Source organism: Festucalex cinctus, chromosome 9 (genome assembly GCF_051991245.1).
Source record: "Festucalex cinctus isolate MCC-2025b chromosome 9, RoL_Fcin_1.0, whole genome shotgun sequence".
Taxonomy (NCBI): Eukaryota; Metazoa; Chordata; class Actinopteri; order Syngnathiformes; family Syngnathidae; genus Festucalex; species Festucalex cinctus.
The window spans coordinates 1,829,078-1,846,716 of NC_135419.1; the positions used below are offsets into that span (position 1 = coordinate 1,829,078).

A 17,639-nucleotide genomic window follows, 5' to 3' on the forward strand; every position below is an offset into this window, starting at 1 on the left:
AGATTTAAAGTGCATCTGAAATTCAAAAATAAAATTAAATCCTTAATTAAACTAGAAACATTTTTTGACTGACCATGTCAAACCATAATGATACGGAAAAATAAAATTACATAAAATCAATAAATAATAATGCATTCAAACTGATCACCAACATTAACTCAGGAGCACAATATTAAAAAAAAAAAATATATATATATATATATATATATATATATATATATATATATATATAAAAATTTGTACTGACTTTTTTTTTTCTTTTTTTTTGCTGTGTGCGAAGTGCGCATGCTCAGTGCAAACAAAACCCCTACGCCACCGAGCAAATGTTCCCTGCGCACACTCTGCCAATAATGAGAGGACACTGCCCCCTAATGTAGTGGAGGTGCAATTGCACTTTATTCTAGGACAGTAAAAAAATAAATAAATAAATAAATAAATACAAATAAAAAAGCATGATGGAGGCTCGCGCCCCCCTGGGGGGGCAGGAGGGGGGTGCACTATTTGCGAAGCACTGCCATACAGCAACGACGCCACCGCGGGCGCTGTCAGCACTCGATCTGCCGCCGATTCTGCTCCTCTGCAAATTGTCATCTCTTTAAGGTGTGTTTATTTTCAGAAGGGAAGAAAAGCGGGGATTTGCATAACAAACGCGTCATCGCATCATCCGCCAGCCGTCCTCGCCTCATTCCCGTTTTGTCATCCCGACACTCACAAAACGTGAGGCAATCAGACGAGGCCTCTCGCCTGCCACGCTCCCTAAATAAACGCTATTGTGTTTTCGCGTTGGGATGTCGGTAACAATAATAAATAAGGAGCCCCTCTCTGTCTCCCGGAGATAATGGACTTGGCACGCGCTTTGCAGGTGCTATAAACATGCAAATTGTTGTTAATGTTGAGCTGCCGGTTTCAAGATTTGCCGGCGGTTTAATTTCCCCGGGGGGGATGCCGGCCCGTGCTTAATTTTGCCATCCAGCGCTAACAGCTAATTGTGTCTCGCTCTCCTTAAACGGAAGAGACGCCGATGGAGACTGATGGATCGGTCGGCGTTGGACATCTTTATTCCCAACACGGCGGCACAAGCGGATTCCCCCTTGTGGATACAAATAGAATGACATCACTTCTGTGTGACATACTTTCAAACGTCATTATTCCGGTTTATATCAAATATAAATCTACTAAAAATCACATTTTAAATCATCCCCAAAGGCTCATGCATTAAATTAATTCCCAAAGACTAAAACGAAGGACATGTTTGTTATAATTACAGTTAGTTTTAGTTACTTTTGTAAACATAAAATGTAGTTTCAGTTTTCGTTTTTTAAAAAGCATTTTCGTTTTTATTTTATTTCGGTAGCAATATTGTTTTTTGAATTTTAGTTTTTTCATCAGTTTTAGTGAACTAAAATAACTTTTAATGGCACCTGTTTTTCGACACCCTCCCTTCTTACTTTGACCATCTCCAAACATTTTTGTTTTGTTTATTTTATTTGAACTGAGTCAAATGCCATTTTTAGCATATGTCGCGGGCCACTAAAAAGTGGACGGCGGGCCGCACATGGCCCCCGGGCCGTAGTTTGGACACCACTGGGCTAAAGCTTCACATTAAAAGGACAAAATTGGACATAACTCTCCCTTCACTGGCAATTTTTTTTTGACATTATGTTTTAATGCATGTAATGTTTGTTGACTGGCTATATGATAAAAAAAAAAAAAAAAAAACAGGCACTCGATATTCCAAATAAGTTTCCTCCCCATCAAGAAAATTAGACCTCAAGGTGACATATAACCCAAACTAAATCCACCCTCAGACAAACACACATTTTTGCTATGTTAGCGCCTCATAACTTGACCGAAACACATTCGCATAAACACACATTGTCTCCGTCAGTGCATCCGCTTCCCCTCCATCTTCCTCTCATGTAATTGTCCCCGCTGTGCGGCGCCCGCAGCGAGCGCCGGCGCTCCCGCGGGCCACGATTAATGCGATTGGAACCGTGTTCTTCTTTTTTTGTTGTTGCCGCGTTCCTTCACGAGCCACGGGGGGACTCCGGAGGGACCGATTCAGCACGGACGCCCCCCCGTCCGTCCGCCCGTGCCGATTGTTTCCAGAATCTTCAAAGAAGGGGCCACATTAGCGGGGGGTATTAATGTCACGCAGGGATCGGACCAACACGAGCTACAGGGTAGCCGCCGATAAGGCCCGCCTCGGCGGGAGCGCTCGCAAATACCTGCACGGTTTTATCTTCACTGAGCAGCCTGCTGCACTGGCGGAAGGGGCGGGGCCTGACCACAAGTCATTCGACGCACAATCGTGCCTTGTGATTTTGCATCCGTGCACTTCGGCTCCTCGGGGTCTGCGTGTCAACATGATGTAAAGCTACGACAGCATCAAAAACGGAGACCACTTCCATGCGAATTCCACTTTACTGGTCATAGAATGCTGAAGCATTCCCACATATGTTATTGTGGGGGGTTTTTTATACTCCACACTTTTTTTTTTTTTTGCCGCCTAACTACTCCCACATAATACGGACAACTTACACTGCTCAAATTTCAAATAGCTTCAAAAATTCACGCCTCACGGGGTATATATCGTCTGATTCCACATTACTTACACTGTAAGTAATTGTGCAAATACTGTAAGTCTTACAGTATTTGCACAATTTAACATTTAATATCAACTTTCCCCCATTCATTTTCAGTGGGACAGACAATGAACTTTTTCTAAGTTTCACTTTTCACACACACTTCCAAACATATAACTTGTCATCATTACATGCATTGCATTCAAAATCTGTAATGCCCAGCATATATATTAATTGGCTAGCTTGTTTCAGAAATTTTATGTATTTATAAAGATATCTTTCGAGACTAATAAGATTCTTGCAATGAAATGATGAATGATGAGTTTGTCAATGGTAGCTTTGGTCTACGTTTAACTCGTTTACAACTAAAACAAACCAATTCAAACGTCAAAATAGTTGTAAGATTGTAACATTCCAAATACTCTTAAGCTGACTTTGACATCATGGAGGCATCTACCTCGCAAAGGGGGGGGGGGGGATGAGTCCTCTTATGTATACTTGAATAGTTTTAGAAAGGATCCTCTCGTGGCGGCTCGTTTGCCGGTTTCATGTGATTTCACGTCTCTCGCTTAACCTTCCCTCTCGGGAGGCTCTCAGAGGCGTCACCCGCGGCGACAGACAGATTGACTGCTCGCAGTGCCGTCGTGAGCGACGCGTCTCGTCTGCGAACACTTTAAACATGGACGCCGCTGGCGTTGTGACCGCCACAAGTCCGGCGGCGCTTCTCCCCCAGCATGTTAATGTTCATTCCTTCCTGTCGGCACAAATCCAGCATGAATCAACCTGTTCCGACAGAAACGAGAGGGCAGCCAAGAAGCCCCGCAGCTCCAAATCTATCCCGCTGTCAACTTCCCTTCCCGGAGTTTGATGTCATCCACCTCACTCTTGTACATCTCACTCTGAACATTACACCCGCTCTTTCATTCCCGCTTTTTTTTTTTTTCTGCCGCTCATTCTCTCATCTGTGAGAGAAGATGCATGATTTATGAAGCTCTATTTTTAACGGTTACTCAGGAGAAAGAGGAGCGACAAAGACGGGGACATAATAGAAGCGAGGAGGGGGGGAGACGTGGCGGCGAACCCAAGAGGACGAAGGACAGACGAGCGGGCGGAGGGGACATTCATCACCCGGCCAGGCCTCGGCTCAAAATGGAGACAGGAAGTCGGGCTGTGAGACGGAGATGATGGATTTGGCCGGCGTCGTCGGAGATTGTCTGTTACGTGTCGTTTCACGCAAGCACGCCATCGAGACACGTCTCGTCACGGCGACATTCTTTTCGAACGATTCACTTTCGTCTGTTCTGCTTTTGTCTTGCTGTTGTGCACGTCCAGTCAAGTCCAAATACATTTCACAGAGGGAAATAGAACGGTGTAAAACGTATCGGGGCTTAAGACAGGGGTGTCCAAACTACGGCCCGGGGGCCATTTGCGGCCCGCCGTCCATTTTGTTAGCGGCCCGCGACATATGCTAAAAATGGCATTTAACTCAGTTCAAATAAAATACAAACAAAAATGTTTGGAGATGGTCAAAGTAAGAAGGGAGGGTGTCGAAATTTTTTAGTTTTACGAAAAAACTAAAATTCATAAAACAATTTCGTTAAGGAAATAAAATAAAAACGAAGATGCTTTTTAGAAAAAGAAAACTAACTGAAACTACATTTTATGTTTACAAAACTAACTAAAATAAAACTAACTATAGCAAAAATGTCATTTGTTTTAGTCTTTGGTAATTAATTTAATGCATAAGCCTTTGGGGATGATTTGAAATGTGATTTTTCGTAGATTTATTTTGATATAAACCGGAATAATGACAACACAATTTCTCTTCATAACATGATGTGGCCCTTGCGTCCTTCTGATTTTCTGTATGTGGCCCTCAAATGAAAAAGTTTGGACAAGTTTAAGACAATTCTTGTGGGAGAAGTCAAACTGTAGACATGCATATGATTTTGGAAATCAAGTGACTTAATTCTGGCTCGCTTGCTGATTGCCAGTTTACTCAAACGTGTCCTATTTACTTCACATTTATGCCACTATAAATATACCGGTTGCAATTATGCAGGATTTGCACTAAAAGACACATTCATTAATGTTCAATGCACATAATCACCTCATAATTTCATACTTATTGGGAAGTTATGGGTTTTTGTATTCATCATATTCAAATCTTTTTTTTTGCCATTTCATCAGTATAGAAGCAGCGTCTATAAAATGGAAGTGGTGCTTTTAACAACTCTGAATGGCTCAGAAATTACAAATCTGTGAGTGAAAACTGTGAAATCAATTTTCTTACAAGAGAACGCTCATAACCTTGCCAAGTAGCGGACCTCTATTTTAAACTCTGCGGTGAATCGCATCTTTGAGTCATCTACTTGAGTGTTCGGTGCAGATTTAATGACTTTTTTTTCTCCCACATCTTATTGATGTGAAGCCAAAGTTTATGAACTGGATTTATATATATATATATATATATATATATATATATATATATAAAAAAAACACCTGTTCTAAACTTGTTTTAGAGACTTGCCACATTTTTCAAAGGGGCACTTCTTGGCCACACTAAGTGTATGTGCATGGAACCTATCAAAAGAAAGATTAAAGTCTCTTCTTTCATCAGAAAAAAAAAGCATGTTTCTAAAGCCTTCTGTATGCTCTAGCAAAAAAAACAAACAAAAAAAAACGTATATATACGTCTTTGGGACACTTACAACATAAAAAAAAACGTATTTTCACGTTGTTGGGAGCAAATGAGTTAAGTATTTTAATCCCTCTTGTGACATTTTCCAGACAAAACTATCAGTAAGTGAAACGACGCTGCTGTCCTTTCAATGACACCCCCGAGCAAGTTGTGTCTTCAGCAAGATTACATTGGAGCACTAAGACGGACATGCACGACCTTGTCACAAAGTTGGAGCCACACACTGACACAGCTGCTATAATCCCATCGAGTGGAACCGGTCTCAGCCAGGAACACGCATTCAAGTCATCGGCGGCGACTGGAAACTGCAACGGTATTTTAATTTGAAAATGGCGCAGAGAGAAAGCGAAGGCGCGCCAGCGATTTGTGGATGCGGCGTAAGAGAGGTCAACCTGCGACTGAATAAATAATGGTTTGTGAGTGGAAACCCGCTCACTGTGGGGGATTCTGGGTGTGAGAGTGAAAAGTTCACCAGATATACAAGAAGCAAACACGCATCCGGCACATCTGTCGCCGTGGCAGGGAAAAAAAAAAAAAAAAGCCTCCATATTTCATGAGCACGTCTTCCCTGACTTCACTTGCGGGCCTCGAACAAACCTGACGCTTTTATTGCTGGAGAAACCGCACGTAACAGGTCACCGCGATTGGGACGGATTTTACTGCTGGGAAAAAAACAGAAATGCTTGTTCAAACAATGTTCTCAGACACTTTTATACATTCACTTTATGACTCGGAAAATGTTGCTTTTAAAACTGCTATTATCCTCTCAGTGGCACACCTAACACATTATATAGAGATCCAAGAGGGGATTTTTTTTTTCTTTCCTCTAAATACGCCTTTATGAATAATAATGCTCACTTGTCAGAAATGTGTAAAAGTTTCACGAGAAAACAATATCTTAAAAGCTCCATTTGATAATGTTGGTCCTGTTACGGATGTGTGCAAGGAAGCCGAGAGGCAAGGCAGGAATACCGTCAAAAAGAGCATTTTATATAAAAAAAAAGAACAAAAAGGGAATCATGGATTTATGAAAGCTACTCAATTATCAAAAAAGTCCAAAACAACAAGATTCAAAGTAACAAACAAACGGATATGACATGACAGCGTACAAAATGAACTGACAAAGACGATGGGGAAAAAAAAAAAAAAAAAAAAAAGTGCTTTCACGTGCTATGGGAAAAATGGACCTTTTCACGAGGAAACTCCTAATTACGACCAAGTTCTGTATATCAAAAAAATTTTTTTAAATAAACAGCTGATGTACTATTTGCTCACAAAACCGAACAAATTACAGTAAATAATAAGTTTTAAAGGACAGGACATTGAATTGTGTAGATTCAAAAACAACATGCGAGCGGACGTTTTTTTCCGCCTTATTTCTTGCCATTCACAAATACTTCGGCACTCCGCCATGTTGACACTTGAAAACTTCTATCAGCTCGGAAACTCGGGTACCAAAATAAATTCCCAGTTGTATACGTCATGGGGGGGGCAATTTTCTACTCGACATGTGGTATTTACCATCATTTCGATACCACATGAAGGCGGCACAAATACAAGCAAACTAGCGAGATAACAATTAAGGAACACCTGGACAAGACAAGTGGCTGCGAGACCTGATTGGTAGACATGAGGGGTTGACGAGGACAGGTGGAAACAAAAGACCGAACAAACAGACCCCCGGTGGTTATTTTTTGAAGGTGTAGACATTTTCATAGAAATTGTGACAAAAAAAAAACAAGAATCAACGTTTGAGCTTTGGCACCCCTCAACTGGTTGCCAGTCAACAGCAGGGCACTTATTAAGTATTGATGAAGTCTTTATGGAGTCTTCAATTATTAAAATGCCATGCATTTGGAAAACCATGCAATCACAGGAAGAATAAAACGCCACACGTGAAGACTCGAGTCAAGAATTGAACACAGAACCTCGCGCCAAGGTGCTCGCTCATAAAATTCTACGCTGAAAATCTTCACCTTGTAAGAACATGTTAAAGGTGCAGTCTGCCGGTTTCACTCAGGAAAATGCACTTTTTAAATACAGGATTTAAACAAACAAACTACATCTCAATTTACAGATCTGGGCTTTTCTTAACATGTGGGGGTGATTTTGTCCTAAACCCCCACACCCCAATTTGAAAGCACGCACGGATTTTTTTTTCACTCACTCATTCACATATGTAAGCTTCTGTGAGTGAGTGAGTGAGTGAAAAAAAAATAATAATAATAATCTGTGCGTGCTTTCAAATTGCCGCGGGAGTGACATCACGCAGCCGACACGTTCGCCCGGCTCATTTGTTTAAATCCTGTATTTAAAAAGTGCATTTTCCTGAGTGAAACCAGCAGATAGCCCCTTTAACTCATTCACTCGCCGCCATTTTCACATTTCGCAATCCCGTTCGCTCCCGGCTGTTTTACTGGATTTTGACTGATTTTGCAAGGCCCACAGAATATTGTGTTCAATTGCTATAAAAGCATGGAACCTATCAAAAGAAAGATTAAAGTCTCTTCTTTCATCAGGAAAAAAAAAAGTATGTTTCTGTTTTGCAGTAATTAGCTTTAGAAGGGAGCTAAGTTTCATCAGTTTTCACAAATCTATTTAAAATTGTAAGTAATTTAGCTTTTTTTTTTTTCTAGATGGCCCTTGTTGATCTCCTTTGCTCTGCTGCCAACTGCTGGCCGTTTGTGTAATAACTACCATTTCTGCAACCGTTCTTTGCAGTTGAGAGGCTGCATCAAAGCTTTCTGTATGCTCGAGCATAAAAAAACCCCAAAAAAAACACGTATAAATACGTCTTTGGGACACTTACAACATAAAAAAACGTATTTACACGTTATTGGGAGCAAATGAGTTAAGCTCCACAGGAGAGACAAACATGATATTTTGCACAATTAACAAAATGGGGGAAAAATGTGAGAAATGTGAGCCTGGTGTGTCTGTAATTCAATAAACGGTTTTCGCTCACAGACATTGCGACTGACAGTAAAAATCATTGTTTCCCCTCATAAAATCACAGTTGTTAATTCCGATGTTATTGTATTTTCTGGTTTCGGCCCCGCGTGTGACTCACCGCACCGCTGAGACGGCCGCGCGCATTGACGGCGTGTCTGAGAGCCAGTTTGATGATAGCCGGAAGTCTGAGGACGACCGCCTCCATGTCCCGCTCGCCGCTCATGGCCGCCGCCAACTTCCCCAAGCCGTCCACGTACGTCCTCCAGTGAGGCTGCACCTCGGCCGCCCCCGCCAGGCAGCCGTGCATCACCGCCTGGCAGAAGCCCCCGCAGACCGGCGGCCCCAGCAAGCCCCGGCAGTGCGGGCAGTACCACATCCTCATCAAGGCTCGGCCGCAGTCCCGGCCCGGTCGCAGGTGGTCGGTGGTGTTGACGACTTCGATGCCGAGGTTCAACGCTTGGAGAAAGACTCGCGTTGCGAGGAGCGAGCGGGAGAGATGCGTCGTCATCAGTTTGGGGTAAGGGCCGAAGGCTCCCGAGTCCCTCCAGGACTCTTTGACGCACTCCTCGGACAAAGACCCGCTGCCCCCCAGCAGGCGGCGATATGTCACGTGGAAAAGGCGACCATAGAGCGCCGCCACCATGTGATCCACTGTGGAGTCCGAGCCCAGGATGTAGAGCGACATGTCCAGGAAGAGCTGCCCGACTGAGCTCTGGGCTCCGCCTCCCAGAGCGGGGAAATCCGACTTGAGCACGGCCAGCGTCGCATTTCGACCGTGACGCAGCACCAGGTCGAAAGCCTCTGCAAGATAACAAGCAAAAAAAAAAAAAAAACAGAGGGTAGTTATTAGGGATGTAACAATATTGCAATATTAAAACTCCCACAATATCATCATCGTCAGGTCACAATTTTAAAACGAGCCCATCGGTTAAAAAACAGCAGGTTGATTTCCATTTGTGTGCAGTTCCAGCACCCTCTGGTGGTTAGTTTATTAGTGCAGTTTAATTTGAATTAGGCATGTTTTTGCCAGCTATGTTTATGACCCACGCTAACGGCCAAATGAAGGGGAACACAACACGTTGGAATTCCTCCACAAATTGACTCGATTCACTGTATGTGATTACAATCAATCAATCAATCAAACTTTATTTATATCGCACCCTTCATACATTCAAAATGCAACTCAAAGTGCTGAACTCCCAAAACACAACAGACACACGAAAACCACAACATGGCGGGGCACAGAAGTACCCTGTAAGGAAAGGAAGCCAGGAGGAGGAGGCAATATGTTATTTGTGATTGTACACACACTATTATATCATGAGTATATACACTATAATATCATATCTTATCGTGAGGCTCATATCATGACAATATTGTATCGTGCCACTTGGATATTGTTACATCCCTAGTAGTTTATTTTAAAGCACGATATGTTTATTGATAGTTGGGAGTAAAGCACAATGAAGCGCACTCATGCGAGAGCTGCTGTTGGCCATAGCTCACACCCGGACACTCACACGTAACCAGCCAAATTTTCATCAAAATGATTTATAGATGATTTCTCTAGATGGCAGATTTTTACCAGTACCGTTTGGTTTGGAACGTATCCTCATGGTGGAAAGAATTGATTGTAGTTCAAATTTGATCTCTCGTGATTATATAATAGAGTAATCCACATTATTATTATTTTTCTTCTTTGTGTGGAAGAAATATGGCCAATACATGTAATATGTTTTTATTTATTTATTTATTTTTAAGAACATTGCATTGAACTTTCCAGGGGTCTAACATTGTTTTCTGGAGTGCAAAATACAATCCTGATAACCTGACACAAATGGCAAACGGGAACTCACAATGTTGCAAATTAAACGTTAAACATACAGACAAGCGGCGTATACGAGCGAGGCAAGCGAAGGCGGAAAATCATCAGCGGCGTTCGCAGTCTCAAAGAGTCAACGTCTTATCTCCGAGCTGGCACAGGAGCTGAGGAGCTCCATCGCCGCCGCCAGCAGCTCATCGTACGAAAAGGACAAATAATAGCAGGGATTCCCGGCACTATTACCGAACTTGACGGGGAGCCGAGACTCTTTTTTTTTTTTTTTTTTTTTTCCCCTGGAGAGAAGCAAGTTGATGCTGAAGTCATACCCCACCGGTCCACTACACCTCCGTTTGGAACGAGAGCTCGAGTTTTGAGTGTATGTGCAGGGAAATGCAATGCTAGAGGGACACTGAAGGCAGTTTTGGCTAATTTGCTTGAACATTTCATCTTCTTTTTTTCTTTTTTTTTTTTCCACAGGAGATGACTTGATGGCAAACTTTCATTTTTGTCTTCTATCCGCATCAAATGAAGCTCTTGACAGTCCTCTGAGACTTTTACACAGCAAAATGATCTGACAATCTGTCTCAGTAGTGCAGAGCAAAAAAATACAAAAAAAACAAACAAACAGGTTTTGCAGTGAACATTTTTACCCCAATAAGGAAGTTGATAAGTGACACGAGATGCACAAAAGATATGTACAAATGTTTTGCTTTGAATAAGAGCTTGAGAATTGCACAGCAATTCATCCAGGACCCCAAATGAGGATAAGCAGTGTCGAAAAAGGAGGGATCATCATGTATTTCTTTGGTTTGTGCTTGCTTGGCGCTGGTTCTCATTGTTTGAGGCTAGCTGCCTTGATCGCACACACACACCATAAATAATAACTCAGTCTTTCATCGACTTCTCACAAAGAGACTGTTCACGTTTAAAACGGGCTTTGTGGGGTATGTATGGTGTGATATGAGTATTAACACTTTGACCGCCAAAAATGTCGAATAACATTTAGTAAAATCACGATGTATGCCGCCATAAATGTTTTTTTTTTTGTTTTGTTTTCCCAATAAATCAGTAGTCAGTGCAACGTCCAAGTGCAGCGCAGCCGGCTCGATGAGTTGTGAAATCAAAAACACCCACTAACTGTGGCCAGCAGATGGCAGCGTTAGCTGCTCGGGCCCTAACTAGAGCTGCGAATTACAATGAAACATGGCGCAATCTGATGAAATGGAACGTTTTCAAGGCTGACGTGAATGATCAAAGCCTCTGTAACATTAAACCTAATTTGACGGCGCGTCACTCAACAAAAAATAGTATCAAAGTCACTGTTGTGGACAAAATGCTTCGAAAAATGAGTTAAAATGCTCGAAATCCGCTGACATTGGGGGTTGTTTTCTTAATAAAGTGTGGCAGAAAAAGAGTTAAGTGGATTTTATTGATGACTTGAAGTGGATGTTAGGTAATATGGTAATTGGATAGGCCTTCTATCTTGCAGTGGTTATCGTGATAGCATAAAGCTTCAGCAAGCGCGGTGTTATCGCCTTTATTCAGCAAAGTTTGATTAAGGAGTCTTGAAAGTGTCATGGCTAACTTTAGTCTACATTTTTAGACCGCCGAGATATTCAGTACCTTCCCCTGATGCCGAAGATGAGAGAAACTCGAACAATAAAAGGCGGTGCAGGGCTGCAAATCCACCTCAAGTGTATTAGCTTCTTCTTTCTTTTACTTCTTTTTCATCTGCTACCTGTTTTGTATCTTTCACCACAAACGGAGCCACTTTGTAAAGTTCTCAAGAAGGACTCGAGGGCTCGTGATCAACGCAATTCAATGGCTGTAAGCAGCCCGGGTCATGGTAAGAAAACACCGCAAGCCCATTTCCTGCGCATGCCTCTATTTTTTTTTTTTTTTTTTTCTCTTTTCCCTCATCAGTGAAAGCCTGTGTGGGATCAGGTGTCCTCTAATGGAGGGAGAGGGCCTGCATGTCCGAGACCTGTGACATTGCGGATGCGACCGCAGAGGCGGCCGAGAACTCACATTAGCAAAGCAGCAGCCCACAGATGGATGCAGCCACGGGGACGCAATTAGAATTAGCGGTAACATTTACTTTGTCAGTGTCACAAGATGGAGGCAAGCTGGCGGCCCGTTCGTCCTCTGAGACTGAAAGGCAGACACGCGAAGAAGAAATCGGCAAGATTGAAATTGATCTGCTTCATTCGTCTTAGACCTCCAAATTTCAACATTTTCACCCAAGGATCAAGATTTTTACAACTGCGGCCAAGTGCTGGCAAAAAGGACTCAAGAGGACACAAGAGCAGGCTAGACAGACTGGACTTTTAATACCTGATACCAGGGGTGTCCAAACTACGGCCTGGGGGCCATTTGCGGCCCGACATACATTTTTTGGCGCCCAGCGGCAAATACTAAAAATAATTTTTCAATGCCGTTTAAAAAAAAAAAAAAGAGGGTGGATTAAACATTTCTAGCTACGCAAAGATACAAATTTGCAGCTAATACTTCAGTTTCAGAAATAAAAATACTTTCACCCACTTGTTGCTTAGTGTTAAGGTCCAATTTGTGAAAACATCACATTAATTTAATGGTTCTTAAGTGTGGTCAGTTTACTACCGATTGTTCTTGTTGTGGTTCAGAATGTCAAGTTGGGATTCAGCTGCTGCTCTATTATAGTGGCACACAGGGGTCACTATTTGCCTTGTGACTGTTAGTAGTTTTCAATAAGTAACTGTACATTATATCAACCATTTATAATTGCTTCATTGATTTTTATCACGATTAACTCATTCATGCCATTGACGGAAAAAGACGTCAAATGATGCATTTTTTGCTGGTTTGAAATAACTTTAAAAAAAAAAAATCAAAGTGGCCCTTGCAGCTTTCTATTTTTCTGCATGTGGCCCTCAGAGGAAAAAGTTTGGACACCCCTGCCTTATACTTCCGATTTGGTTTTCATCCCTGGGTCCTTTCAGGTTCACATAATTAAAATGTCGCATTTCCTTAAACCATTCAAATTAGTGGTTGTCAAAATTAGTGTGACTATTGTGAGTTAAAGTTCCTTTAACGCAGTGCTTCTCAAATAGTGGGGCGAGCCCCCCGAGGGGGGCGCGTTTGACCTTGGGGAACATGCTTTTTGATTTTTAGTTTTTTACTTAGACTTAGACTTGACTTTATTGATCCCTTTGGAATGGCTCCATCTGGGAAATTTACATGTCCAGCAGCAATAAGAACAGATAATAAAATAAAAAATAATTCAATCGATCAATCAATAAATAAGGTTATTACACCAGAGGTTGAATTATTATTAATAATAATAATAATAATAATAATAATAAAAATTCAATCAATCAATAAATAAGGTTATTAAACCGGAGATTGAATTAAATAAATGAAAGTACAGTAAATAATAAGTCGTGCGATTAATTAGGATTAAAAATTGTAATCGCCTGACGCCCCTAATTAAAATACAGATCAGGTCCCTCAAAGTCCTGCAGAGGGCACTGACTGTCACCCGTGTTCTATTTCCATCGCGTTAGCATATCATAAGGCAGATCTTCTTTCTCAGTTTGTCATGTCATTATCCAAAGTCTGCCTCAAAGCTGTGCACATTAAAAATGATCTCATGCGAAGACACCCCCTCATTTTGACATCAAAAAGCTGAAAGTGACACGAAACGGGCCTTTTCATATAATCTATGAACGCTCCGTCGCTGGACGTGTTCGTCGTTCATGAAGCCATCAGACCGCTTGTCAAATAAATCCGCCGCGGGGTTCGGAGCAGACAAGACCGGCTGACCACTGACGGCGGTTGTCTGCCGCGGCAGACTCGCTCTCAACCGCCTCGTCAATCTCCTCGCCGTTTCCCCATTATCCGCGTGTGAGGAAAACATCAATAAATTACCACAACAATGAGACTAATCCATTTGGGCGGATGGAGTGTCACCTCTAGATGCCATCGAGACGGATGGAGAAGTTGCAAGCACCTGGTCCCGCTCAAAATGTGCAGACTTCCCAAGGAGGACGTTGGAAACGGCACAAGTCTTCAAATTCCACCACAGAAAGAATTTTTATGATGGGAAAAAAAAAAAAAAAAAGGATAATGAAATGACGACCATAGAAATTGAAATTGTTGCAACTAGTAAAAAGATCCCTTGGCAGACTGTGCTCGGCCTAAAAACGGGTGCATCTTAATTTTTTTTTGTTGTTGAGGCAAGTCTAGTTTGCCATGTTTGTGAATTTGGTGGATGCGCTATGCCTCACAATCATGACTAGGGTTATTATAAGTTTTGGAATTTTCATTTGAGTTCGTTTTGATTTGAGTTTTGTTTTTTAAGTTGATTTATTTTTAATTACTTTTCAGGGTGGTTCTGTTCGTTTTTATTACGGTAGTTTTAGTTATTTCCATTCATCCATCCATTTTCTTGACCGCTTATTCCTCACAAGGGTCGCGGGGGGTGCTGGCGCCTATCTCAGCTGGCTCTGGGCAGTAGGCGGGGTTACACCCTGGATTGGTTGCCAGCCGATCGCAGAGTTTTAGTTATTTAATGCTTATAATTTTAGTAGAGCTTTAGTTAGTTTCAGTCATAGTTTTTTTTTTTAAAGTGTGTATTACTTGTGCACATTATTTAAAAAATCATGGTGTTTTATAAATATTGTGCAACGTCATCTGACGGTGCTTTTCTATTGGCTGCTGCTAGAAAATGTTTGTTTGTTTTTTAAGGCAGAAAAGAAAACATTCAAAAAGTAACCATAAAATGACAACAAAAATAAATAAATAAATAAATAAAAAAAGAACAAAGGGAAAAAATTACAATAAAATGTCTTTAGGAATGCCAAAGAAGTCAGAAAATTCCTTTAAGAAAATCCCGAAACGAAAACATTTAAAAATTAATTATAAAATGTCCAAAACCAAAAGAATAAATCCCCAAAATTACCATATAATGTGCACAACATTGCTAAAAAAAAATTAAAAAAATAAAAAAATAAAAAAGGCAGAAAATTGAGAGCAAAAAGGCAGAAACAAATGTCAAGAAATAGCCACAAAATTTCCAAAAAAAAAGGAAGCAGTGTGGCAAAAATGACCATAATATGTTCATCATATGTGTGTCTACAACAAAGACAGTTGTGGTTGATCAACTGTAAACAATATGCTGTTTATCCACACACATTCCTCAACCTGTTCCCCGCGTGCCCACGGTGTTACAAGAAGGCTTATTGGGGGGGGGGGGGGGGGGGGGGGGCGATTGGGCTGATTACTGGAACCGTGCGGACGGGATGCTGGCAACGCCCAGATAGCATCACCGGCAGACCGTGAGATGTGATGGCCAGCGGACAGCGGGGGTGGAAATGAGATTTGTATTAGGTTACTCCGTCTGTCCTTCACGGTAAACATACACCAACAAACGTCGGGAGCACACACGCGCACGCATCCGCGACGCGTTCCCGCGGAGCGCAACGGTAGCCAGGTGGCCACAGTGCGAACCGACAACATTTGGCAGTGCGAGAGCCGGGTGTGAATGAGGGTGAAAGGATGAGAGACGGTCACACAGCAGTCGTTTGCATTCATGACAAAGTGTGAATGAACCTCAGATTTCCAATTCTGCTTTTCAAAATCAATTTTCACTATAAATATCCATTCATCCCCTTCAGATTAAAATTGATCATTGTTCCAATAAAGCACATTTCACATTCCTGAGTCGCAACCAGAGCATGCACAAACCAATAGTCCTGAAAATATACCAGGCTGCTTCCGCTTTCAATATTTTCCGACTTTCACTATCGACTCCATTGGCGCTGCGGCGTTCGCTTGGGCCGACGAGCAGGCTCCATCAGAGGACAGACTGCTGCAGTGCAGAGGACACGGCGGGGTGCAGAGGACGCAAAAGGGCAAACCCAGCAAAGGGCCAGAGGGTAAGAAGAAGGACGGTTTTCATATGATCTTGCCAGAAAAGCAACCTTGAGTGAGGCTTTGAAGCTGCATTCAAAGGCAGCAAGAGTCAAGCAGTGCCAGAGCTGCAAGGCACGCCAGGGCACTTCTTGGCAAATGTCAACCACGTTGACAGCGTGAAGACGCACGATTCAGGAATCCCAACACTCTGGAAACTGAACCTTTATTTGAAATTTTCATCCTATAATCAGTGTTAGGAAGTAGCAAGGTCCTTAAGTAGATTTTTAGGCTATACAGTGTACGTACTTGAGCATTTATTTACCTGATAATGTTTTACTTTTGCTCCCTACATTTGAAAAGTATGGAGCCCCAGACGTGCACATATTAGTTTTATTTATTTATATTTTATGTCTGGGGCTCCATAGAAAAGAGATATTTGAACTTTTCTAATCTTCGCTTTGTCAAAACGGGATTCTTACTTTATTCAGCTTCTGCAGATGACAATTAATGCAACATAAAACAAAACATCATAATAGACAGAGATTAAGTCAATTGATTTGGATCTTGGGGCTTCACTTTATGTTGAGGTTGTAAAATTAAATGTTTTTGTGTTCACTAATTTCAAGAGTCAGAGCTCTTAGAGTAGTTTTTTTAATTGTAGATTTTATAGGGTGCATTTTTTGTGTAATCCAAAGTAAGCTAAATAACTTTTATTTTAGCATTTTGTCAAGGGCTCAAAATAACTTTTTTTTTTTTTGCCTTCTAGTTTGCTATTCAAAATTGGTTACTTTCCATTAAATTGATGTTCTAGCAAGACGTCTGTGAAAAGTGTTCTAATGAATTCTGATGAATTCTGAACGATTAGCTTAGCGAGTAGCATAGCGTCTCCGTCCGCTGTTAATTATTCCTCGTAATAATGGTAACAATATTTGTCCAAAAGTGTAGATTGTCCGCCAACACTGAGAAGACGATGATTTACTGACTTAGGAGCGACTTTAGCTACATTTTTCAGCTGGAGCTTGTTGCTAGCTAGCATGGTGTTGCACAAGTAGCATCAAATTTTCTCTGATAGAAGCCAAACAGCGGAAAGCAGCGAGGATGGGTGGACGGTGATGACGAGGATGGTCCGTTGTTGTTGCTAAGATGATTGTTGTTTTCATCACACAGTATTTATTTAGAAAATTTCATTTGTACTGACTGACCAGCATTTGTAGCGTCCTGGTCAGCCATTAGCCGACCGCTAATGCCAATGCTAATTTCGCTTCCACTTGTGATGCGCATTTCGCTATGCCGTAATTAGTCATGTCAGACCGAATCCTCTTTTTTTTTTTTTTTCCAGTTTTAACCTGAACAAACAAGACATAGGCTAATTGATTTGAATAACAATCAATGTGTACCAACTGTTACCACAAAACTGTGACGTGAACTGAAACAGGGAGGACATTTGGTACTTGTAGCTCTGCTTGCTTTCCAGGGCTGCAATTTAAAGATGGCGAATTAAAAAAAAAAAAAAAAAAAAAAAAAAGACTTACGCAGCCCATCCTTCACGCTAAGATACACGTAATGAACAACCGAGCTCAAGTGCTCCACTCCAAATCAAGTAGCCGCACAGTTCACTTTAGCGCGTCTGTGAGGAGATCCTGTGGCGTGAGATGAACATCCTCCCACACGCGCACCCATGCAAGAA

At 41.7% G+C, this 17,639-nt stretch overlaps 1 protein-coding gene across 5 annotated transcripts in view; it reads right to left on the reverse strand.

Moving 5' to 3' along the window:
• The window catches only part of gpc3 (glypican 3), a 112,279-nt gene that overhangs the window by 44,123 nt on the left and 50,517 nt on the right, over positions 1–17,639 (reverse strand). For 4 of the 5 annotated variants that reach the window (XM_077532732.1, XM_077532733.1, XM_077532731.1 and 1 more), the window contains exon 3: positions 8,357–9,039. In XM_077532732.1, the coding sequence (XP_077388858.1) occupies positions 8,357–9,039 (683 nt within the window). Of the gene's footprint in view, positions 1–8,356; positions 9,040–14,008; positions 14,125–17,639 lie in introns of those variants that run through there. The other variant, XM_077532735.1, reaches the window with a different exon arrangement.